A 26,688-nucleotide genomic window follows, 5' to 3' on the forward strand; every position below is an offset into this window, starting at 1 on the left:
CATACCCATAAGCTACAAAACACAATGTATACTTGCTTATTGAATCAAGATAAAGCAAGGCAGGTCTTAACTCACATGTCGATGCTAAACAGAATGCTATGTGGCTAAGTACTGAAATAGGGAACGATTTGGGATTTGGCAGAGGATCGACCACAGATACACAAGTGGTAGTCTGTGCTATTCTTCAGGCTTTTAGTTGACAAATCTGTACAATACTCCGTGAACAGAATATTTCACTGCTGGGTCTTACTGGGCAATATCCTGATGTAAAGTTAACAAGAAAATGTAATAGGATTCTTTTTGCTATTTAAACAAGATAAAAGTTACTGAGTTTTCTAGAAAGTTTTACTACGGAGTGGCACTTGTTAAAATAACTATGGTTGTCTTTTTATTTTTTAAATACTCTTCATTCAGTGTTTACAAATAGATGTATTTAGTAGAAAATGTCATTTCCACCTGGTATTTTAAATAACGTTAATTACCCATGTTTTATTTGTAGTAGTAAAACTTCGTATAAGTGAAACATGTTATTGTTACCTATAAACATCAGTTTTCATTATTTACAATTTGAGTAATTATGGAATGTCTTGCAATCAACTGAGTTATAGGAAAGTCACATGAACAATATAAATCTAATGCTCAATTCTTTACAAAGATTACTTTTACTGGGTTGTAAATTGTCTGATATATAAATAGGCAGACTTCATCAGTAACTGAGATGAGGCACTTTATAACAATTACCCCAAAAGGTTAAGTGTACAAAAGAATTAACTAAAACCCTTGATATTAATCTAATCTTATCCTTAATTTCAGGCATAATTAATCTGGCATGGTCTATATTAGGAGTATTATAAGCTTTTATTTTTTTGCCCTTCTGTCACCAACTTGACCCAAGGCAACGAAGTTGTGAAATACATACAATATAGATATCACCACAGACAAGTTACTGTGTTCACATACAAATGAACTAACATTACCTAATGACACCTGGGTTTTGGAAAGTGACTAATTAAACAGTGAAATTTCCACATAATTTCTGCATAATCACGTATAAATACATTGGTTTCCAAAGGGCAAACAGTATTTACCATATCTCTAGACAAGAATGCTCTTAGATGTATTAACCAAATCACAATTCTCTTAAAATACTGAATTTAACAAACACTCAAATTTAAAAATTATACTTGCCAACACCTACTAAATTACAACTTTAAGATTAAAATAATAAACAGATATTTTGACAATAGTTGTCAATTAGTAAAGATAATGACTGACTCAAAACAGTTTATACAGGATTAAAATTTTGGCATGAGAATTTGCAAACCCATTAACCTAACAGCTTTAGGTAAGAGTAGTAAATTCTGAGAGTTTTATTTATTCCTGGCAGTTTATAATTTGAGTAATTTCTATAATATCATCTAGATAACCAAATGTCTTTTTAATAAAAATTCAGTACTTACTTAAGCATGGTTAGTTAGGTATTCTAAGTGCATTTACCAAAATCATTCACTCTGTATGTTTATGTATGTGTGTATACAAATGTACTCCTTAATTCAGTACAACAATTTTGTTCCTCTAATAGAGAAACTAGCTTTCAAACAATATGCTACCAAACATTTAGGTCTCCTCTAAAATAAGAAGCTGGAAAATATTCAAATAAATGAAATTGAAAATATTTATGTGGAATGACAAGATTTTAGCTTGGCAAAAGTAGTGACTTTTATTTACAACTGCATGTATCAAGATTACAATAGAAACACTAGTAATAGCATCTGAACAAAAGCAATGATTTATTGGTAATGGCAATGAACGAAACATTGACAATTTCTGGAGAGAATCAAGCAATTATCCAGGAGCTGCAAATCTGACTGCAACAGATCTTCCAGTGTCTTTTGTACCTTAGTGGCTTTCTCCTTTTTTGCCAACTACCTGGAAAAACAAAAATAAAAGTTTTATGTACAATTTATTCCTTTGAACTTTTTTTCCAAAATACTAATGTGGTACCTATTTTAGCCTTTACCATAGCATTAATTTTTAATCCCTGAATCTTTTTAAGCATGCAATGCCCTTATTGTAAAAGCAAATATGCCACCCTAGCCACAGGAATTAAAAATGAAACACATGCATGCTATTTTTGGTTTCCCACCCTGTTTTAAGAAAAAGTAATGTATTTTTCCAAACAAGTTTGACAGTTTAGAGATGTTAATAAAGAAGACGATGCTGTATGAGTAAAACATATTTAGTTTACTATTTTTAGGCAATTAGAAATTAAATGTCAATCACAAAATAATCTAGAATTAAGAGTACGCTCCCCTCATGTCTTCAGGCACAAAATGACAAGTTTCTAGACTTTTCCTTCAATATGTCAACATGCAACAGAAGCAGATTAAAAATGACAAAAATTTCCAAGGTTTTTTAAAGCCCTGGCTTCTACAAATGTACTATGTGAAAGTAATGAATACACCTTGTGTCAAAAATTCACTACTGGAGGTGGCTTTCAAAAACATACATACATATCCTGGTTGCTATAAACATGTCAACATAAAAATTATTTTCTACTAAAAATTTGAAAAAAATTCTGAGGGAGGGTTCTATACTCTAACAGAGTAATTTATATCAAGTATATAGTTTGGTCATTAGTATATTCTTATAGCAGAAATGCCCCTGAAGAAATGCAACCCTCTTGCAAAATTCTTCAAGAATATATATTTGTATAGAAAAATAACGTGTACTTATGCATGTTTTCATTATTTTAAATTGGTTATGCTCTAAATTATAGTATCTGTATGAAGCAAAACTCTTCATGGCCCTTAGATAAAACATAGCTAGTTCAATGTCATTTGTAAAAAGATTTAAAAGCTCCATTCAATTCCCAATCATACAAAGCTAACAACGCCTTTCCCCCCAGTCTAAGGTAAGTCATTCTTATTTCTCCAATGAAATGTAAAAAAGCTCAAAAGAAAGATGGTAGTGTCACAAAAGTGAATGTGGAGAAGAATAAGAAAGTCAGGTTTAAAAGCACTAAAAGGAAAGGAAGGTGGTACTATTTGTATCACAAACAAATTTATGCTGATAAGCAGTGAAAGCATTACTGGTCACTAAATTACTTGGAAAATACAAAACACAAGCTATTAGATTAAGGTAAAACAAAACCAACTAATATTAAAAATTAAAATTTTAGCAGATGTGATACAGAAGACACGAATCTGCATACTGTTTCACAGGTTGATAACTTTCAACTTGCCAATATGTATTCTCTGTAAAAAAGAAGAAATTCAGCATTCCAATGTAGATTCTGAGCTCAAACATCAGCTCTTTTATTTTTGTCCTAAGTATTTTACACCTTAGACAATGAAAGTCTAGGTACATCAAAATTAGGTATCAAAAATAGTTGTTCAGTAAAGAGTTCACTGACCATTCAGTCCACAAGTCCTTCAACTGGCCTTGAGCTCAGGTAGGCAGGTAAAAGCAGATGATACAATCACAGAAACATTGGGCTAACAGTTCAATGAGAGAAGAAAATCTATATATCCTTCAGTTATAATCCAATACTAATATAATTTATTTTTTAATTTATGTATTTAATTTCCAAAATGATTCTCTAGCTCCTAAAAATAAGCTAATTAAACTTTAGAATGAATGAAAACATTATTCAACTAATTAATTTTGCAAGCATTGGTAATGTTTTATTTTAATATTACTACTTACTACTCCATACAAAATGTGAAACAAAAAAGAATATGAAATAGCTGGGGGGGGAGGGGAACAAACAAAAAAAGTCCAGTGAGCAACACAGTAAGGTAATAAAACTAAAGCATCTAGTTGCAAGCCCAAAACAAATAAAAGGCCAACTGAGAATCATGAGTAGGATGGAATCTGAAGGAAGAGATGGCGGAGGAAATCTAGGTAACAAGGATGATCCAGAGGCTGGAAGCTGAAGAAGTCTTGCAGCAGCACTGGAGAAAACATGGGAAGGGTGAGAGCAGACAGGTGCTAGATGAGCAGAGAAGCAAGGAGGGGAGTAGAGTGAGACAAAGTCAATCTGTATATTACTTCATTTAAAAAAATCTTCTGAGTTTAGTTCATTTGAGTTGGATTAAAAAAGCTGAAAAATAAACAGATAGAAATGTTACAAAACTAGCTGACATGGTGAATGGCCAGTGTAGAAAAGTCTATTTTTATTACAGTGATAAAAATCTGCTTTTCACATGCGCCTCAATCCCTATGAAGCAGAAGCCCCTAAAATTTTATTGCTCTTGTACTTGTATTTTAATACTAAAATAAGCAGTTTGTATAAAAAGCTATTTTAGCGACAAAAATATCTACTTCCAAGTAAGACAGTGAGCTTTTCATGCTGCAATACAAAGAATACATCTACAACAACAAATAGCCAAAAGTGTATGTTATAATCTGTGCCTTTAAAAGCCAAAAACAGACAGGTAAAGCTATATTCTAGTCTATCAAATCATAAAACCACAGCCTTATGGAATAAAATGGCCTAAGATTTCCAAGATTTATAGATATTACCTTAGCTTCTGTCAACTTAGTGACAAAAGGGAAAGGACAGTAACATTCCAAAAATGAAAACTATCTACTAACAACTCAAGCAACATACCCATCACTTATGTTTTCCTTTATCCAAATTCTATTTTCAAAACTTAGTTCAAAGCCCTCTTTCTCCAAAAAAATCTTCTTATACTTGTCAGACATTGTTGGGAAGGGGTGTCAGTGAACATGATTTTTATGAACTTCCATATTTTGTACATTATCCTACTGTATGTACACATCTCCCCTGTGAATGGGTTCATCACTGTACTAGCATGGTACTACAGACAAAAAGTACTAGACAAAAAAGCAGTAGAAACCAACTCACAGCTTAATAAGCAATTCTATACAAGAACCAAATGGACTAATTTCATATAAACTCTCTTAATTTTTCACTACATTTAAGTTGTTCTCTCATATGACAGAAAAACAGTGAAAGCTTACTTTTTAGGAGTAATCCTACAAGATAATAAATGACTATAAGAAAATTAAAGGATTCAAACTGTTCTCAAAGCAGTTCAAAGGTTGGTCCCACTAGGGTCCTTCATACCATTTAAGGAAGTCTGCAAAGTCAAACCCATTTTAGAATAATGCTACACAGCTCTCTGCTTTTAAAACTCTTCAGTCTTCTCCAAGTGTACTGTGGAGTTTTATAGAGATTACATGACATATTTCATAATAAAAGACAACTGCAGGAGTAGGTCTGAGAACAAGACTACTCTATTTACCTAGCAAAGAAATTCATAAAAGTTATAAAATAATGCTCTCCTTCAGATTGGTTCTTTTTTAAAAATGAGCTCAGTTTAATTAGAAATATTGTGACTATGTATCATAATCATTAGTTATAAATTTTTAATTTTCTAGTTTTAAATTCAATTGGTAAATACATAAACAACTAATTTTCAATCACATGTCATAGTTTAGTGGGTACTTAATATTTAAAAATTTGAAAACTGCTACTCTACAGTAATTTAAATAAAGTGAAAAAGTCAAGTGAAAAAACATACTTTCAGGCAAGAACAAATCCCTGAAAAGGAAGTTTTTGCAATTAAATAAGAGAAAAATGTAAGGCTGGAAGGAAGCTTCCCAAAACAATGAGGTGGAGACAAGTACTTAGGCAATTATTAATGCAATTTTTTTTTTTTTTTTTTTTTTTTGCCAGTCCTGGGCCTTGGACTCAGGGCCTGAGCACTGTCTCTGGTTTCTTTTTGCTCAAGGCTAGCACTCTGCCACTTGAGCCACAGCACCACTTCTGCCCATTTTCTGTATATGTGGTGCTGGGGAATCGAACCCAGGGCCTCATGTATACAAGGCAAGCACTCTTGCCACTAGGCCATATCCCCAGCCCCTATTAATGCAAATTTAAAAAGGAACTGAATGGCAGGCTGGCAAGAAGATGGATAAGACAGAGTAAGAATTATTTGTAGAAAAAACTAGAACTCAAAACAGTATAAGCTGAGCTTAAAAAAAATAGAAAGGTAAAACTATAGTAATTGAAATAGTAAGACTTACAATTAGTAGGTCATATAAAAAGAACTAAGCTAATAACAAACAATGCAAGGCAAACTTAAAACCAAGACCAATGGCATTAATTTAAAATCTGTAAAGCACTAAAGCAGGAGGCCAAAATGTCTTTGTTGTTCACACATTTTCCCAGGAAAGTGTACATATCTTGTATCATAAAAATGTAGGTATTTAAGCTATGCTTCTTCTGACCTGGCATTTATAACATGCGGATAGGACAGATATCAGTACACAATTATTCCTACCACTCCCCAAACTTAATTATACTATAATACAGGAGAATACATTTGAAAAATGACAAGATAAATGATCTATTGTCGAGTTTTTCAGTTCTATAAAAACAGTATATAATTTTGTAGGCCCACCATCATTAATTATTTTTCCTAGTGGAATTAAGATTAGATCTGCAGAAACCATAAAAAAAAAAGAATTCTTGGAATAATCTAATTTTCTAATCCCTCCAAATAACTCTCTCCAAAAGGTCTATTGGTAATCTCTTTCTGCACAGGCCCTACAGTGCATGTCAAATGCAGCCATCAGAAACAGAATGACACATTTAAGCTGTGTACCGCACCTGCAGTGTGTTAAAAAAAAAAAGCTCTCTGGCACTTCTATGATTTGGGTTTGTATAACTACTAGTTGTTCCAGAAATATATAAAAGGGTGATCCTTATCAAAGTTTCATGTACCTTATGAATTTTTTGCAACCTTTAAGACTATGTCTTTCAGAAAAATACATACAAAAATTCATAAAATTCTAAGAAAATCTGTATGTTTACTGTAAACTTATTTTCTAACATGTACTCTTTCAGGACCCAGTTTGGAAAGTCAGTATGTCATTGTATTAAACCTTAGTTAATTCTTTCACAATAAAATTATTCAATTCATTTTAAATCTCCTTAGAAATAGAAATGTTGTGATAATCAAAAGCTTATATTAGCAAGATCTTAAAATCTCATTATACCTTTCAAATAATTTAACTTCTACTTTTTAATTATTCCTATTTTCTCTACGCTTACTTTTACTACTCTTATTAGATATGACTCATTGGTATGTATCAATCAGTTAAGATTTGGCATATTTATTAAAGACTCCCCTTTTCAAAATTGATTAAGAGAAATTGTTGTAGTTTAACCTTTTAAAATTTTAAGACAGAAGAATTTAGATCCTCATATTTAAAACAGTACTACTATTGAAACACCTGAAGTTCTTCCTCAAACACTGCATTTTTATTTCCCCTTATTATCATTTGAACAAACTTACTCGTTTGAAGTCATTCATATTAGTTGCTTGGACTGGAGTACCAATAAAAGTAAAATACGAAATTCTTGTTGTTTCTTCTTCACCTTGATTAGACTGAACAAATATCTACAAAAAAAAAAGTATTTATTATTATGATCCTTTCTTTCATGAGTCTGTTTTAGGTTTAATCGACAGTCAGAGACTATTAATAAAAAGTACCCTGCATTCTGTGTAAGAATTAATCTAAGTTATATAACATTTAGACTACTGCTCCTAAAAGACTATCACTCCATCGTTTGCCTTGCTAGTCTCACCTTCTCCAAGGATGTCATGACACCCACATACACAAGCTCATGGGAATTTAGTGTGCTGGTATGAAGGAGTCAGATTAAATTGTTCTTTATAGAGAATGTTGAAAGAGTATGAAATTCATGGTTATAATGGAACAGATGGATGTTGATAATTTTATTAAATTCATAGTTTTTCACTGAGGAAAATCTCTGCAGTTATATTCTTTCTGACATTCATGAATCCATCCTATATCCTAGAATATTAAAAGAAAAAATAATATTGGAAATCAGCTCCTAAAACTATACTATGGTACTCCGTACTTTTTATAGCAGTCTTTACTTTCTACTTAAAAATTTCTGTCAGCATTTTAAGAGATAGCTTTACTTATAGAACTTTTCCCAGTGTATTGGATTTTAAAATTTGATCCATTTAGATGACATGTTTTTTATTATTCCAAGGTCTTGGTCTTGTTGTTTTCAAAGGCAACCACAGATTAATTTCAAACTGAGTTGATCAATTTAAGGTTTATAATCAGTAGACTAATAAGCCAGGTCTCAGCTTAATATAGTTACAACGTACTTGCTCTTTGAATCTCAACACAACTGTTTTCTGCATTTTGATTAGACTGATCAAAACTTTAGTTCTCAAGTGATTGGCGCCGGTGGCTCATGCCTATAATACTAGCTACTGAGGAGGCTGGGATCTGAGGATCATGGTTTGAAGTCCGCCTGAGCAGGAAAGTCTGCAAGACTCTTAGACTCCAATTAATTTGTGGAAAACTGGAAGTGCCACTGTGGCTCAAAGTGGTAGAGTACTAGCTTTGAGCGTAAAAGCTCAGGGACAGGGCCCAGGCCCTGAGTTCAAGTCCCACAGCCAACTAAAAAAAAGGGGTGTGGGGGGGTGCTTTCTGTACCTTCACTTATATCACTGACCTCCTACAAGATAACTATCTTTGGTGATTCTCAATGACAAAGGAGATTAATTCAGAAACTCTGAGTTAAAGGTTGTTTTCCAATAAGCCTTCTCCTATCCCAAGTAAAACAAAAGGTGTTAACTCATTTGTAAATTTGTCTGTTTTTTATCTGGTGATAAAGAGGGTTTGTATTCACAGCCTAGCACTTACTAGGCTGGCACTACTGTTGCACCACCAGCTCCTCCTTTACCAGTTATCTTACAATAAAAAAGCCTTGCTTTCCACCTGGGATGCACCTGAGCTATGATATACCTATTCTTGGGCCTCTTCCAGCTTCCCTTTAGTGAGAGGGAGTCTCCAAGTCTTTTCCACCCAGGATGGTCTCCCATATAGCTTGGGATGATAGACATACAACATTGTGTTCAGCTATGGGTTGAGAAAGGGGTCTTACAAATTTTTCTGTTTGTGCTGGCCCATCAAATCACAACTCTTCCATTCTCAATGCCTCTCAGGTAGCTAGAATTATAGGTGTGAACCACCAGAACCCAGTTAAAAGACATGATTAACTGGGTATATTAATAGAATGATTTTCTTCCATTTTCAAACACTTAGAGCCTCAACTTGATTATATCTGTTCATATTATAGTATATACTGTAAAACTCCCCTTCAAACCTCTTAAAAAGAATCCATGCTAATTGCAATTTTCTAGTTTACAAAAATAGAATTCTTCCATTAAAGCAAAAGCCATTTTACCAGTTTGGTATAACTTGTTCTCAATAATTCTCTGCTGGCTTCTACTTTTTTTTTTCTCTAGATACTGTACGTTTCATTCTTGTCTACCTGTCTTAACCGTCTCCCAAGAAAGGACAGGAAGAAAGAAGTGCAGAGAAGGATTCTGGGTTTCCATTACACATCCTCCAGCACAACTACTAATTGCTAAAAAGCAGCTGACTTCTTTAACTGGTATTTTTATATCACTTAAAATCAGCTCAGATACTATTTATTATTTAGATATACCTCGACTCATTTTGTAAAATGTAAAAAAAATCCTTTTTTTAAAAAGTGAGTTTTGCTGGGCACCGCTGGCTCATGCCTGCAATTCTAGCTACTCAGAAAGTTGAGATCTTGAGTATTGCAATTCAAAACCAATCCAAGGAGGAGGAAAGTCTGTAAAAACTCTTATCTCCAATTAACCACTGAAAAGCCAGAACTAGAGCTGTGGTTCAAGTGGTAGAGTTCTAGCTCAGAATAAAAAAAGCTCAAGGACAATGCCCAGGCTCTGAGTTCAAGCGCCAGGACTGGCACAAAAAAATAAATAAATTCTATGTTCTCAAAAAGAAAGTAAACTGATGTGTATGTTTTGTCAGTTTAAACTGGAGATATACATCACTAATCACGAGGTATAAAATATAAAGCAAAAATAACTCCAATTTAAGTACAAATAGTCTAGAATAAATTGACAAAGCCTGCAAATATTTAAAATCAACCTGTCATTCTTCTTTAGGACGCATGGCTAAATTATAAAGAAAATTCATTAGCCCATAATACATTTTTATTCATTTGAAATTGTTAAACATTAAAGGACTATTCAGAATCATCTAGGATACTAAAGACAGTATTGTTATTCACAAACCTGATAAGCTACTTCTTAATGAAATACTACTTACAGTTACACTGTTAACATTCTGAAACTTAACGTATCGAAGTGGAACAATGCCATCTTCTTTAATATCATCTTCTGTCAGTTCCAAAGCTTGAGTTGGTTCACTTCTTTCTGCCTCTTCAAAATCCATAGATCGGGGTAAGTTGATAAAAATTTTTACATATTTAGGCCCCTGACCTATAAAATGATAGAATAAAATGAAATGATAAAAACTGCAAATGTACTGTACTTCTTGCCTTTATCATTTTTTGATACTATACGCAAAGATATACATGCACACACGTATATACTTACATATATAAATTGTTACAGACTTCTACCATTAAGACACACACTAGGGATTGGCAGTCAATTGCCTTCCCAATATTCATTCACTGGTACTTTTTGGACTTAACACTAAATATGAGAAATAAGATGAAAACACATACACATGCACGTGTGTGCATACACATTGCTCTCATCTGCTACCAAAGACATACTATGATAAATTTGACACCATTAGCAAAGCATAAAAAAGATGACAATGGATTCTGGCATTACATGCAAATGAACATATTTTCATAAAAGAAACAGGATTGAGCTAAAACTTGTAGATTCCAACAACTAGTCCATTTTGTTATTTGGAAGAAAAGTATTACCAATGAAAGCATTTAGGCAAAACAGCATCATAAGGTGGCCAAATTTCACCTTAGACATTAGATAAGAAATAAACTGGGCTAGGAATATGGCCTAGTGGCAAGAGTGCTTGCCTTGTACACATGAAGCCCTGGGTTCGATTCCCCAGCACCACATATACAGAAAATGGCCAGAAGTGGTGCTGTGGCTCAAGTGGCAAAGTGCTAGCCTTGAGCAAAAAGAAGCCAGGGACAGTGATCAGGCCCAGAGTCCAAGGCCCTGGACTAGAAAAAAAAAAAGCCCACAGTAAGACTAGATGTTACATGTACAAGATGTCTTAATCCTTCAAACATCAAGGTATTTAGATATAAGACCCATATTTTGTGGCTGTGCCTAAGGAGCATTCAGATTCATTTTGAAAGCTGGTCATAGTGGTTTATGGTTTGATATTGGGAGGCAGTATTGAATTTGAGGCAAAAGTTAGTAAGAACTTATCTCCAAGCCCTAGCTAACCCTAAACTCAATCAAGAGACAGAGGCAGGAGGATAAAAGTCTGAGGCAAATCCAAACAACAAAACCCTACCTGAAAAGCAAACTAATAGCAAAAGAAACGGGAAATGCCTCAAGCCAGCAGAATGCTTGCTAATACCTGGGTAAAATTATAATTTTTAATGAAAAATTATAACATGAAAATTCAGAATAATAAGTGATATGGAAATACTCTCTGTAAATTAGGCATTGGCTATGTTGTCTAATCAAAAATAAACCCTCAAACCCTTAGTCTCCATTCCCTTAACCCCCTCAAAAAAATTCAACAATAATGGAAACAAAAGGAAGGTAGGTAAGGAAAATGTTTGATTTCACTAAAGACAAACCCTACTCTATGAAACCACTTTGATATGCCTGTAGTTAGAGGCCAACACTGTTAACAGAATGCAGAGTAAAGCCTGAAGTCTCAGTTGTATTATTTACAATAGGACGAATTTGAAAACAATGTCTCCTAGTGTTAATTCTAAAAAAAAAAAAAAAAAAAAAAATGGCTGCTAAGAATTGAAAGCTAAGGGCTGGGAATATGGCCTAGTGGTAGAATGCTTGCCTAGCATGCATGAAGCCTTGGGTTCAATTCCTCAGCACCACATATACAGAAAAAGCCGGAAGTGGTGCTCTGGCTAAAGTGGTAGAGTGCTAGTCTTGAACAGAAGAAGCCAGGGACAGTGCTCAGGCCCTGAGTTCAAGCTCCAAGACTCCCCCCCCTCAAAAGAATTGAAAGCTGAAATAAAGGACTCCGAAGTTTGTACATTAAGGAAAAACAAATTTTTCAGAAATTTAGGAATAAAAACAATTATATTATTTCCTTACTTTTATCCCTACTATTTTTATACTAGTTGCCCATTCATTTATTTTCTTCCACAATTTCACTCTTTCTCTAAACAAAGAACACCTAACCCTATATAATAGTGTCAAATGTATTCTAACACAGCTAACAAACCAGCAAGATAGGTAATAAAAAGCTGTCTTTTACTTACCATTATCTGGCCCTTGAAATTTCATGGAATAAAGCTTAACAGGTTGATTGAATGCCACAGTAATAAGTAGCTGCAGGAAAAAACAGTTTCATTATGAAAGGGCTCTCGAGCACCTTGAATACACAAGATGCCTAAGGAGAATTAAAATAACAGAGGCAGAGAAAAAAATACTTAATTTAACAAAACTAATGTAATATGGGAAATCAGTAAGTTGAAGGTAACTGATTAGACTGACATTTGAGAAATACCACCATCAATTACTTATGTAAAAGAATGGCAAAAAAATTAGGAATAAATCTGCTAAAATAATGTATAAGAGCCTAAGACCTTATAAATTATAAACTGGCAAGAACCTGTTTTTAAAAAAAAATCCCTTAATTTACATAAATTTCAAACTACAAATTTCAGCATGCTACTTTTTTACGTTGGTCTGTCAAGTAACACAGAAGTTATTAAGAGACTAGCCCTCATATGAGTCCAAACTGAAAAGAATATGACTCTTGGGCCCAGAAAATAGTGTGTACAGGTTCCAGGTCTGATACCCAGCATCCTCCCCACAATCACCCTACAGGAATGTATGGCTCAAGTGGTAAGGCTCCAGCCTTTACTGAAAATTTAACCAAGAGCTCATGTTCCTGAGTTCAAGCCCTGGTACTGACAATCAATCAATCTTTAAACTTATCACTAATATGGATGCCTATCTCTGAGTCAAGTTTCCAGCCAAAATTGTGACTGCTTCTAAGCTGAAACATTTTCTCATAACAGGAAGATTTCAGGGAGGCTGTAAATAGGTCTGATGATGACAGATCCCATCACATTATTTTAAGAACACTGTTCAGGAGGAACACAATGTAAATGATACTCTCTGATAGCTCTGGGAAGAAGACAGATAATATTTAAATACATAATTTCAGAATCATATTATGGTCTAAGGAATTAACCTAAGCTATTATCTTTGTCTATAGCACTACATTTTATACCTGATCAGTAATAGTGTCAGAAATTTGTAATTATGACAAGTATAAGCAAATAGACTATAGACAAACCGTCTTGAAACCAGCAAAGAATCAATTAACTGCCATAAGAGAAACATAAAGGTATATGCTTTTGGTAATTTTTGTGATAATGTACAAGATGAACTAGAATAGGAACAAAGCAGAAACAGAATAGACAGCAAGTTAAGGCAATCTTGGAAACATAGAAAAAGCAGTACAGGATTATATGTAGAACGAAGAGCTAGGCACAGAAGGGAATGCTCATAAAATTAGTCTCAGTTCCTCAGACACAAACTTATCTGGGTATGAAAAAGGTACCAGGCAGGTCCACCCTCCTGTGCCCACCAGGGCCATGCTTAAGCAATAGAAGGAAGATGGCAGCTGGTGGACAGCCAAGGCTTTGACAACTACATGAAGGAAACAGGAATGGGACTAGCTCTGTAAAAAATAGGTACAATGGCCAAGCAAGACTGTGTCATCACTTGCAATGGCAATAAGATCGACATAAAAACCAAGAGCACTTTGAAGAAACCATAGCTGATGGCAGGAAAACTCAAGACGGTCTGTAACTTCACCAAGGGTGCATTGGTTCAGCTCCAGGCATGGGGTAGGAAGGAAAGCACAAGACCAAGAAAACTGAAACATGGACAGTTGGTGGTGGAGTGTGGCATGAACCATGTCACCTGTAATCGAGTCTATGAGAAAGTAGAATAAAAATTCCATCATCACTTTGGACAGGAATTAGCTGCAAGAATGAAAAGGCTCAATTCAACAGTTCCATGAGAAAATCTACATACAACTACTTTTTTTCACTGTGCTCAATAATCCATATCACAAGCATCTTACATGCAACAGTCACAAAACGATGGTTTAACTGGCCTCATCTTTTTGGCTAGCAAATAAATGTGGTTGGGCTAAAGAAGAAAAAAAAAATGGTTCAGGAGACAGGTCAGGGATAGAAACAAAAAAAAAAGGAGCAAATACTACTGAGGATCCGACTCAGCAGGGAGGAATTCAAAGAGTTCTGTAATTTCCCTTTCTGTACCCAGCAGCTCAGTTGGAACAGAGAACTCAAGGACAGAAAGAAGTGGTTATTTAGGAGAACACAACATGTCATGAGACGGGAACATGGTAAGGAAACAAGAGCCTAAACTTAATCATTCAATTACCTGTTCATCACAGTCAGATTCCAAGAAAGTCATGTCTTTTCGTAAACAGTTGTCAAATCCATGCTCATCACTTTCATTAAGACATTCACAACCAGCTTTGTTAATAAAAGGCATTAAGTCCATCTGAAAAAAATTAAGTGAAGACATTTGGACTTGGCATAAACTTGTTTAAAATTTAAATCTGTGGTACTCTCTAAGCAATTTACAGAAAATGTTTAAAAATAGTTACTACAAGCTTAATAATGATCTCTTCATTTGACTTTCTCACTGAGACTTACTCTAAAGCTAAATCTAGACTTACGCCACAGAGTAAGACTTGCAACAAAGTTAAGGGACAGCACCTAGATGTCAAATTCAGTTACTAGTTCCAGTACACACACACACACACACACACACACACACACACACACACACACACACACACACACACACACACACACACACACACACACACACACACACAGAGAGAGAGAGAGAATATTTGGTTAGGCATTGGTGGTTCACTCAGAAGGCTGTGATCTGAGGTCTGTGGTTCAAAGCCAGCCCAGGTAGGAAAGTATGTGAGGCTCTTATCTCTAATTAGCCACAAAAAGCTGGAAGTGGAGCTGTGGTTCCAGTAGTACAACACTAGCCTTAAACACAAAAAGCTCAGGGACAGTGCCCACGTCCTAAGTTCAAGCCCCAGGACCAGGAAACACACAATTAGCATGTTTTCTTATAGTCACTGTTTTACAATGGGAATGGGAATAATGCAAATTCAAATGTAAAAGCCAAAGAAATCCTATCTTCCTTACTTTATGGCCATGCAAACAAGTTAAATTTAAGTAAGATAAGGACTTATGGGGAGGGGGGCAGTACCTGGGACCTCACATTCACTTAGCTGTCTTGGCACACCTTAGGTACTCTACCACTTGAGCTTTCAACTTTTTGTTGGTTAATTAGAAATAAAGAGTCTCATAGATTTGTCTGCCTGGGATGGCAAACCAGTATCCTCAGATTACAGCATGAGCCAGTGATGTGGGCAAGGACTTAATATTTATTACACAAAAAATATAAATTTCAAATATTTACATATATAATTACACACAAAAACTTCAATATTTATATGCTTAATTTCCATAATTTACAAGTTATAAATTGTTATTCTACACAAGTAGAGCAACAGAATACTCCATGGAGCCACCAGCTCCAGCTATGATCAGCAATTCATGGCCTCTCATTTTACCTCTATCCCATCCCTACATCTTAAGAGTTTCTTTCAATTATTTTATGCCAAGTATTAGTGTATTTCTAAGCAATAAGTATTCATAGAAAACATATACATCCTTAATATCATTTTTACAATTAAACTAATACTTTGGTATCATGTTAGTGTACAAATTTGTCTCAAATGCTTTACTGTTTAGTTATTAGACAAGTATATAATTCTAAGGGAAGGAAAAGTCTAGCATTTATTTAAATCCCTTTTAGCTTGTAGTCTTTTAGCCTAGAGTACTTTCAAATCTGGATTTCTATGATTGCTTCCTTAGATTCAAATCAGCAAATACATTTCTCTCATCTTTCTAATTGTTGACCCATACTTCCAACTACATGGCAAAGAATTGTGGTAGCAGTGTCATTTATCTTTGCTCTGACTGTGGTGAGGATGCCTCCAGTTGTTCTCTATGAAGATTTTATTCAGTACTTTGGGAACACATGGGTTATTGAGTTTTGAGTGCCTATTCCACATCTAGATTTTTCTCCTTAGTTCTACTAATATGATAGATTATAAAAACAATTGTTGCATGCTTGAAATAAAGACCAGTCTTGTTCAAGATGGTATTTTTAATTCCACTACTGAGTTATTAGGTTTTATTTATTAACATTTAAGATTTGCACATAATATAGCTAGGGAGGGGCTGGGAGTATGGCCTAGTGGCAAGAGTGCTTGCCTCCTATACATGAGGCCCTGGGTTCGATTCCTCAGCACCACATATACAGAAAATGGCCAGAAGTGGCGCTGTGGCTCAAGTGGCAGAGTGCTAGCCTTGAGCAAAAAAGAAGCCAGGGACAGTGCTCAGGCCCTGAGTTCATGGCCTAGGACTGGCCAAAAAAACAAAACAAACAAACAAATAATATAGCTAGGGACATGGTTCAAGTGGTATAGGACTGCCTAGCAAATGTAAGGCCTCAAGTTCAAACCCAGTATTGCAAAAGAAAAAAAGCAAAGAAATTTTCTCTATAGTCTTTAGTTGTAGCATTGCCCGATTTTTGAAAATTTAGCACTATTTACCTAAGAAGTCACACAACCTTTAGGAAAGAGTGTTTTGGGCTGGGGATATAGCCTAGTGGCAAGAGTGCCTGCCTCGGATACACGAGGCCCTAGGTTCGATTCCCCAGCACCACCACATATACAGAAAACGGCCAGAAGCGGCGCTGTGGCTCAAGTGGCAGAGTGCTAGCCTTGAGCGGGAAGAAGCCAGGGACAGTGCTCAGGCCCTGAGTCCAAGGCCCAGGACTGGCCAAAAAAAAAAAAAAACGAGTAGGAAAGAGTGTTTTGCTATTTCTTCCTCTGTATCTTTTTAGAAAAGTAGTTATTTCACATACTAAACAAAGATTGGTTTGTTTCTCTGTTTGGGCTTTTTTTGTGTGTGCCACTACTTGGGCTTGAAGTATGGGACTTGCTTTCTTCATATGTATCTGTGCATGCCTTTGCATGCACACGTGCATGTATGCATGCATGCATGCATGCATGCACGCACACGCACACGCACACTAGTACTGAGGCTTGAACTCAGGGCCTCACATTTTTCCTTGGCTTTCTTGCTCAAGATTGGTGCTCTACCACTTGAGCCACATCTCCATTTCTGGGTTTTGGCTAGTTAATTGGAAATAAGAGTCTCTCGGTGTGTTTACATGGGCTGGCTTCAAACTAGGATCTTCAGATCTCAGCCTGTGAATAGCTAGGACTGCAGGTATGAGAATCAGTTCCAGCAAAGAACAGTTTTAAAGTTTACTGGTTATCAGTTGCTTGTTCCTTCTTTAACATAAGACCCAGGTTTTCTTTTTAACCATAGCATACTAATATTATGTTTATAGAAGAAAGTAAACTTTTTAGAGTGCTAAATAAATACCAACAACGGCAATAATTTATTAGGTACTTATATCAGGTATTTAATTAAGTTCTTTAAAAGCCAAATGCTATATTAAATCCTTTCACTGGAGTGGGACACTATAGTCAATTAGAGGGGAAGGGGTAATGAGAGATATAGAACAAAATTCTACTATAGTAGAATTGTTCTGAACTTCATTAATACTTATCTTAAAAGGCTAATCTGGGGCTGGGAATATGGCTTAGTGGTGGAGTGCTTGCCTTGCATGCATGAAGCCCTGGGTTCAATTCCTCAGCACCACATAAACAGGAAAGGCCAGAAGTGGTTTTGTGGCTCAAGTGGTAGAGTGATAGCCTTGAGCAATAAGAAGCCAGGGACAGTGCTCAGGCCCTGAGTCCAAGCCCCAGGACTGTCCAAAAAAAAAAAAAAAATTCTAAATATCAGAAAACCCCGACACCGGCAATTCACAATCCTTAATTTTAACCCTAGATTGGAGTTAAAAAAAATTATAAAAGACATTTTAGGGCCAATTGGGGAAATTTGTATATGAGATTAAAAAGATGCTATAATTGTATTAATATCTTAGGAGTGATAATGGTATCATAGTTATGCAGACTGTTGTTATCCTTGGGAACTGTATGTTAAAATGTTGATTAACCATCAATTTATATAACTGACTTGTAAATTACTCTACAAAAAACAAAAGTGGATAGTGAAGTAAAGCAAAAATGGCAAAATAAATATAAATGACAAATAGGTGAAAGGCAAATGTGGTCTGTTGTACTGTTCTAAAGATTTCAACAAGTTAAAACCTTTATTAATAGAACGGAAAAAATTCAACAGACACATCGGAAAGCTACAAAAATGTTTCTATATCTTTAATTGAGGAAAAATCTACTTCTAATTTAAGTTAGAGCTGTATAATAATTTGACTTCAGGGCTAGGAATGTGGATTAGTGGTAGTGCTTGCCTAGCATGCATGAAGCCCTGGGTTTGATTTCTCAGTACCACATAAGAAAAAGCTGGAAGTGGCACTGTGGCTCAAGTGGTAGAATGCTGGCCCTGAGCAAAAGAAGGTCAGGGACAGTGCCCAGGCCCTGGTTCAAGCCCCAGGACTGGCAAAAAGAAATAAATAAGTAAAAAATAAAAAAATTTGACTTCATTCTGAGGAATGTGATATTTATATGTCCAAATCTATAGATCAAGAGATCCAAGAACAATAAAATACACTAATAAACATAAAGAGTTAGAAGACATGACAACGCACATTGGATTCAAGAGTGCCTTGCAATTCTAATTCTGGAGAGGAAAATTTAGTTGAAAAGTTGAGAATGGAAGGAAGTTGAGAATGGAGCTATCTGAGACCACATTACTTGTGAATGACTCTCGCAAACATAGAAGTAAATTTTAAGATTTTCTAAGCTTTAAAAACTTTTTTTTTTCTTTTTTTGGCCAGTCCTGGGCCTTGGACTCAGGGCCTGAGCACTGTCCCTGGCTTCTTCCCGCTCAAGGCTAGCACTCTGCCACTTGAGCCACAGCGCCGCTTCTGGCCATTTTCTGTATATGTGGTGCTGGGGAATCGAACCTAGGGCCTCATGTATCCGAGGCAGGCACTCTTGCCACTAGGCTATATCCCCAGCCCCTTTAAAAACTTTTTTAAGGGGCTGGGAATATGGCCTAGTGGCAAGAGTGCTTGCCTCCTACACATGAAGCTCTCAGTTCGATTCTCCAGCACCACATATATGGAAAATGGCCAGAAGGGGCGCTGTGGCTCAGGTGGCAGAATGCTGGCCTTGAGCGGGAAGAAGCCAGGGATGGTGCTCAGGCCCTGAGTCCAAGGCCCAGGACTGACAAAAAAAAAAAAAAAAAAAACATTTTAAGGGGGAGTGGGGGGGGGGGCATTACTGGTAATTGAACTTAAGGCCCAGTTCTTTTGCTTTTAGGTTTTCAGATACAATCTCAATCTCTTTGTCCCAAATGATTCCCAAGCAGCTATGTTTAGTCATACATCATTATGTCCAACTTGTTAACTTATCATTAGGCTGGCCTTGAACCATGAGCTACTTCATGGTAGCTTGGATTACAGGAATGTGCAGGATTATAAATAAGTCCCTCAAAAAACTTTTTAAAATCTAAAACTTCTTACATTCACTTAAAAAATTTCTATATCTGATTAATAATCTATTAGGATTCTTAACCACTGACTACTGTATACAGATCTTTTGTGATACCTCAATGACTCCAAAGAGACACAGGTGTTTCTTTTTTAAATAAAAGCAAATTAAAATTGTTGACTCCAAGAGATGTTTTAAAACTCCCTATACCGTTTTATTCTGGTTCCTATCATATAAAAGGCTTCAAAACAACAGGATTTGTTAATCAATAATTATGAGTGTAAACATAATGATGGAAATTATTCCAAGAAACCTAAAATTCTTCAATTTATTTTTATTTTTTTCTGGCAGAAGAGAGAACTTCATTAGGCCGAACTGCTGGTCTGCTGCTAAATCCAAGACTCGTGTTAACAGGCCTTCAATTTAGTTTTACAACACGTACTTACATTTACTTAATATACAGGTTTTCTGCCAGGCACCAACAGCTCACCACTGCAATCCTAGCTACTAAGGAAGCTGAGATCTGAGGATGGTAGTCCAAAGCCAGTTTAGGCAGGAAAATCTGTTGTCTCCAATTAACCACCAAATAGCCAAAAGTGGGGCTGGGGCTTAAGTGGTAGAGGCTAACCTTGAGCAAAAGAGCTAAAGGAATGTTCAGGCCTCAAGCACAAGCCCCAGGTTTGGCACCCAAAACAGAGGTTTTCAGTTACTCTTATACTCCCATTAAATTGCTATTTGTGCTGTCAGAACAATAATATACTTGGGATCACATTACCAGTTTTAAACAACTGATAACATTCTAACTTCCAAATAATCAAGTTCTAGAAAAAAGGAAATATGTTTTTAAAAAATTAAATATATAGGTGACAACAAAGAGAACACAGAGTATACTGTAGTTACACATTGAAATTCATAGGTCATGCTGGATACATCCATCCTTCCAGTAATTCAGGAAGCAGGAAGGAAGTGGTTTCAGGAGAGCATGAGCAGAAGTGAGATACCATCCCCCTCCCATCTTAACAAGTAAGTTTGGTCATGAGGGGCTGGGGATATGGCCTAGTGGCAAGAGTGCCTGCCTCATATACATGAGGCCCTGGGTTCGATTCCCCAGCACCACATATACAGAAAATGGGCAGAAGTGGCGCTGTGGCTCAAGTGGCAGAGTGCTAGCCTTGAGCAAAAAGAAGCCAGGGACAGTGCTCAGGTCCTGAGTCCAAGCCCCAGGACTGGCCAAAAAAAAAAGTTTGGTCATGATAGTTTGTGCCTGTAGTACACAGGAGACATCTTGGTCTAGGGATGGTTCTGGACAAAAATATGTGAGATTCTATCTGAAAAAGAATAAAAAGGGTTAGCAGCTTGACTTGAGTTGTATAGCATCTACCCACTAGCATGAAACACTAAGGTTAAATACCAATATGTCCCAAAAAAAAAAAGGTACATAAGTTGCTATAACTGTCCAAAAAGAGGACATTTTACAACACACGTTTCCTCCTCTTTGGGAAAAAAAGCATTAGAATTTGGCTATTTAAATAGTTCAGAAAATGGGCTGGGAATGTAGCTTAGTGGTAGATTGCTTGCCTACCATGCATAAAGCTTTGAGTTCGATTCTTTAGTACCACATAAACAGAAAAAGCCAGAAGTGGCCCTGTGGCTTAAGTGGTGAAATGCTAGCCTTGAGCAAGCCCTGAGTTCAAGCCCCAGGACTGGCAAAAATAAAACAGACAAACAACAACAACAACAAAAAACCCATATAGTCCAGAAAACAGATTTTAAAACAAGTGACAAATTTTAGCAAGAAAAATTTAGGAAGAAAATGGGTCATCACATGTTTAGGTTAGGATTATAGTATACATACACCTAAACCTCAATAGTCAACTTTAATTTCAAAGTTCTTATTGGAAAGTATTCTAAATTAGTAAAAGATAAAACAATAAATAACTTCTTTCCAACCAAATAATAATACATGTAAGCCACTTTAATATGATTTTTGTTTTGTCTACATACGTAGCCTTTTGGAATATCTGCGTCCTCATTGCTCCCAGGGTCATTTTCTAAGTGCTGCTTGATTTTTTCTTCTAATCCCACAGCATCTGCTCCTTGATATTGATCAATTCTCACTTTGTTTCGAAAAAACAAAAACGTAGGTGTTGCTGATATATTGTTGGTGGCAGCTGTTCCCTAGAATTGCAAATCAGTGTTAGGAATTCAAACAAATTTTAGACTACTTTGAATATTCACTTTACATCTTTATGGGAGTTATGTATCACAGTATAAACTAAAAATGTCAATATAATGTATTCCTGATTATTATTTAGGAGAAAGTAGACTCATTCCCATGAGTGACAATTGGGATACAACTATATTACCCTTACACTCAGAATGTAGAACAAGTTCTACTTGTGTATTTTTTTCCAATCATTTTTACTGTTAATACTTTACTCAACAGGAAATTAGCTTGCAATACAGAAATTATGCTTACAGGTATCTTTCTCTAATTACATATTATGTATTGCTCAAAAGGGGTATACAAGAAAGGTTAAGTCAATACAAATCACTAATGCCAGAAAAAAAGTACACATATAAAACACAAGTCAACCTACACATGAAAAAGAGGCAATGATTTCAACACTGCAACCCTCATCCTATTTCTACTCTTACAGAAAAAAAACGCTGGTTGGCCACCAAACACAATGTTGAAAAGCTATTTTTTAAAGTTCTGACTTAGCATGTCTATTTTACACTGAATGGAATGGAACTTAGAATAGACAGTGAGTGAAATAGTTCAAACTTTTCATGACAAGCATTTTAAAAAGAACCAGAAAAAGAATTCTGTCAACTGAAGAAAAAGGGGTTGCTATGTGAATTGCAGAAAAAAGTGTAAAGATAACCTAAAGATGCCTTCTCTAAGCTTCATAATTAAAATAACTGACCTATTCAAATAGTGCTGACCAAAAAAATCTAGCACAAAATGCAAATGAGTTATATATAAATGAACTAAAGTTTTCTAGAGCCCATAAAAAAGAAGCAAATATAGATAAAAAAATCAATACTAACAATACATTTTAGTGAGCCTGGGAAAAGTATTTATAACATAGTCAAAGAGATAACATGTTTTGTATTATTTCATAAATCTAAATATCTAGTGAACAATCAGATTCTTTAAGCATGTCGATCTGGATTTGCTACATTTAAAGTGCTCAAAAACTACATGTAAGCCAGTTGCCAAAAGCTTACGCTAGGCACCAGCGGCTCATGCCTGTAATCCTAGCTACTCAGTAGACTGAGACATGATTGCAGTTCAAAGCCAGGCAGGGAGGGAAAGTCCATGAGACTCTTCTCTAGAAAACTTGAAGTGGCACTGTGGCTCAGTGGTGGAGTGCTAACCTTCAGTGAAAAAACTCACAGACAGCACCTGGGCCCTGAGTTCAAGATGCACAACTAACAAACAACAAGAAAACAACTACAACAACAAAAGTCATACTGTAATCCCAGCTAATCAAGAAGCTGAGATCTAAAAATTATATTAAGCAAACCAGAAGCAGAGAAACAAATCTATTATATGTGATAGATTGTATCTAATAAATCTCTAAGTAAATTCACTGGGTGGTACAAAAGAGGTTATAAATGAGTTAACTGAAGTATAATAGACTCCAGTTAACCAGCAAAAGTCAGATGTTGAAGGTATGGCTCACATGATAGAATACCAGCCTTACGAGAAAAAAACAAAGGAGAGCACAAGGCTGTAAGTTCAGATCACAGCAGTGGTGTGCACAAAAATACACATTCACACACATGCCCACAGAAAAACAAAAACCCTGTTACATGGCTAGTCTATTAAGTTACTAGGGTGAGTGCTTTACCTGCAAACATCACCAGGGTAACTTATCCACAACACTGGTTCAATCAACATTTTAAAGTTTTTGCTGAGTATGTTACACTGACAGACTACAAACTAATCAATTCATATTAAACTATCTCAAGAATTTCCTGTCATGACTTTAAAAACAGCCAGCCTAACAAACAAACGATTCTAGATTACTAAAAGAAAACAAAATATAGAACTGAAAATGACCAACACTTTAACATTACAGGTATTTTACATCAAAGAAGCATTTATATAAACTTGAAACAATGTGCTACCTTTCCTAACATAACCAAAATGACAATTACCACATTTTCCTGTCTTCTACGGAATGGATACTATGTATATACACATAGGAACTTAAATTGGTCTTCAAACTGCTTTCTACAAATGAAAGGATGCCTCTGACTTACCTGACACTGATGTACATCTACTTCCAAGAAAACTGCCTGTGGATACTTATTGCTCATGGAACTGAATGCTGGGGCAATCCTCAAACATGGTCCACACCTGTAAGAAAGGGAAAAGATACTTAGAAAAATAAGACCAAAGACTCAGTTATTAAATTATATTCTAAAAGCAGTTGTCAACTGCAGCATAAAACAAAATGATAATTCTCTTCAATTGAGTTGGTACATTTGTCTGAATACCAAATTGCCACACAGCACAACATTATCAATGCACACTGAACTGTACACTTTAAGAGTGCTAAAATGACAACGGTGTGGTGGGGCACACTTGAAATCCCAGTTCTCAGAAGGGTGACAGAGGAGGATTAGGAATGAGTTCAAGGACAGCCTGGGAAGATCCTGTCCCAAAAATGATCATGTAGGTTGTGTATCTCATAGTATTTTTTTTTAAAGCCAATTACTGCTAAGCCCGCGGTAGATCCTTGAAGATAACAATATATACAGTTTTAGTAAAGTTAATTTAAAGGCAGATAAAATATGTAAGCTGAGAATAAGGCTTGAAATAAGGTTGTCAAGGAAGTGAAATTAAGTGCTGCAGAAAAGTATGCCCTGAGCCTAAAATGAGATGAGGACGTTAATGCTGATCTAAGGTTTCGGACAGGATTTTACTGAACACAGTTGTCTAGGCATCTAATAGAGCACTAGGCATCTAAAAGAGCACTATTCAGAAATGTAGGTTACACTGTCGATGAGTTCAAACAGGAATCCATTAACTGTCAACATGTGAAAGGAAGTTTAAAGGTAAATACAACCTTGTTAGATTTATAAATGTAACCTAAACATGTTTTAAACTAAAAGTGTTCTCTATAAATTCATACATTTATTTGCCTTCAGTTTTTACTCAAAAATAGAATTGACTCCATTAAAACAGTTCTTTACCAATCACTGTCTACAATTACACATAAATGACATACACTAATACAAGGTTTCCTTTAGCAGTTTTGTCCACTATTCACTTCAATGGGTAGTTATTGCTTATGGAAACAGTGCTTCTCTTTTTCCTGTGTGACTTAGACATCCAACAAATGTGTTGGTATTTTCCTATTAGTAAGATTATTAACATTACAAAGTGCTAAAGCAAAGACACATTTATAGAACTCTGGTATTCCTTTTAGACATGCCTTGATGTAAATGAACTCCACACATCAAATGGGCACTCTATTCCACCCTCTTAAATCCAATGTATTGAATTCCATTCTGGTCCCAATCTATAGCCCAATTTGTCATCATCTTTGCCTTTATCTCTTCAACCCCTACGTAATTATAACTTATCTACTCATAATGTTACCACTTACACACTCAACATGTTCTGTACCATGTGCTTTTTAGAACTTTTTTTTTGCTGACACTAAAAAAAAAACCCATTACCTTATGTTAATACAACTATCTGGACATCAGACTATATTACATCAACAGTGATAAACTGGAGCAGATTGGTCCCAGTTAGTTTGCGTGTAAAAACTGCCAGATTATCCAAGGAGGGCCTCAGAAACCTCTCCCTGGGAACTGACATTCACAAGGGAAACCTGTAAGTAAGCACCGGCTGAATCTTTGTTCTCAATGCCTAATTCCAACACGTCACCCCCCCCACCCCACCCCACCCCGCCCCGCCAAAAGCCACACATTAATACAAGCCAGTGTAAGATAGCCACCAGCTCCGTGACTTGGAAATTTCTTCTGTGCTTAAACAAAAAACATTTTCCAAGAACCCTGTCCATGCAATCTGGCCAAACTCTGACATCTGGCCCACCTGTCTACCTGTGAAACAACACAGTAACTTGTACAAGCAATCGCACACATACACCCTATGGCACAACTAAACTAAAGTAAAAATTTCAAAAAATACACCATCTTCACTCAACATTAACTTAATCCAAAATGCACTAGCCGGGCTTCTGAACTACCCCCTCCTCAGGTAAGTCGAATAGACCTATCTGAGTGTTCTAAAGGCTTATACAGAAACGCAGGCGGTGAAGAGTATCGAAGTGTCTGGAAATTCAAGCTTACAGAGTTGCTAACACGCAAGTGACAGCTAGGGACTGGCGCCATGGTGCGGGCTGTGGGTGAAGCTGGGACGCGTGGCCAGCTGCTCCCCCGCCCCCGAACAGGAATCCAGGAATGGGGATCCCCTGCGGAGGGGTACGGGTCCAGCCTGGTTCCCGGGGCACCCCCGGTGCAAAACAGGAGGCTCCTACCCCACACCCGAGGCCTACTCCCGGCCGCGGCCCGGGGCTCGGCCACCACCGGACATTCCGCAGAGGGCGGTGGGGGAGCCGGGGACCGCTCTCCCCCTTGCTCCCCGCCCCCCCAACCCCAGCAGCATCGAGGAAGAGCCCGGGATGACAGCAAGGCCCGCCCGGCCGGGGCCCGACGGCCTCACCCTCTCATGGTGAACTTGACCACCGCGAGTCTGGAGCCCGCGCCGCTCAGCTCCGGCTGGAAATCCGGATCGCTGCCGACCGGCTTCACTCCCACCATCCTCACAGAGAGCCCGGTAGGGCGGCCGCGGTGCCTCCGACTTCGAAACTGAAGAGGAAGGAAGCTCGGAAGAGGAAAGGGAGAGGCTCAGGAAGGCCGAGGCCTGGGCCGGAGACGCGGCGACCACGGCGCCAGTTCCCGGGGATCGCAGTGCCGAGTCACGCCAGGGAGCGGAGCGGCCGAGGGGGC

General features: G+C 36.6%; 1 protein-coding gene and 1 pseudogene across 1 annotated transcript; one reads left to right on the forward strand and one right to left on the reverse strand.

The window, feature by feature from the left end:
- Positions 1-1,369: 1,369 nt before the first annotated feature.
- Txnl1 (thioredoxin like 1) lies at positions 1,370-26,688 on the reverse strand. Its single transcript, XM_048363809.1, has 8 exons — positions 26,402-26,688; positions 23,965-24,061; positions 21,694-21,867; positions 14,484-14,606; positions 12,320-12,389; positions 10,183-10,355; positions 7,332-7,436; positions 1,370-1,929 (listed from the first exon to the last, which is right to left on the reverse strand). Exons 1-8 carry the CDS (start codon positions 26,497-26,499, stop codon positions 1,900-1,902), a joined length of 870 nt encoding a protein of 289 aa, XP_048219766.1. The 5' UTR covers positions 26,500-26,688; the 3' UTR covers positions 1,370-1,899.
- On the forward strand, positions 12,729-14,028 carry LOC125364243 (annotated as a pseudogene).

This window comes from Perognathus longimembris, chromosome 15, assembly GCF_023159225.1.
Source record: "Perognathus longimembris pacificus isolate PPM17 chromosome 15, ASM2315922v1, whole genome shotgun sequence".
In the NCBI taxonomy this organism is placed as follows: domain Eukaryota; kingdom Metazoa; phylum Chordata; class Mammalia; order Rodentia; family Heteromyidae; genus Perognathus; species Perognathus longimembris.

Bases quoted from the DNA above. Each gene is read 5' to 3' on its own strand.
- Txnl1 (XM_048363809.1), bottom strand. From the start codon at position 26,499: ATGGTGGGAGTGAAGCCGGTCGGCAGCGATCCGGATTTCCAGCCGGAG. The intron at 12,390-14,483 runs GTAATTGAATGA...TTTTTCCTGCAG, and splicing joins AATCTGACTGTGATGAACAG to CTACTTATTACTGTGGCATT. The intron at 7,437-10,182 runs GTAAGTAGTATT...TTTTTTTTGTAG, and splicing joins AGAATGTTAACAGTGTAACT to ATATTTGTTCAGTCTAATCA.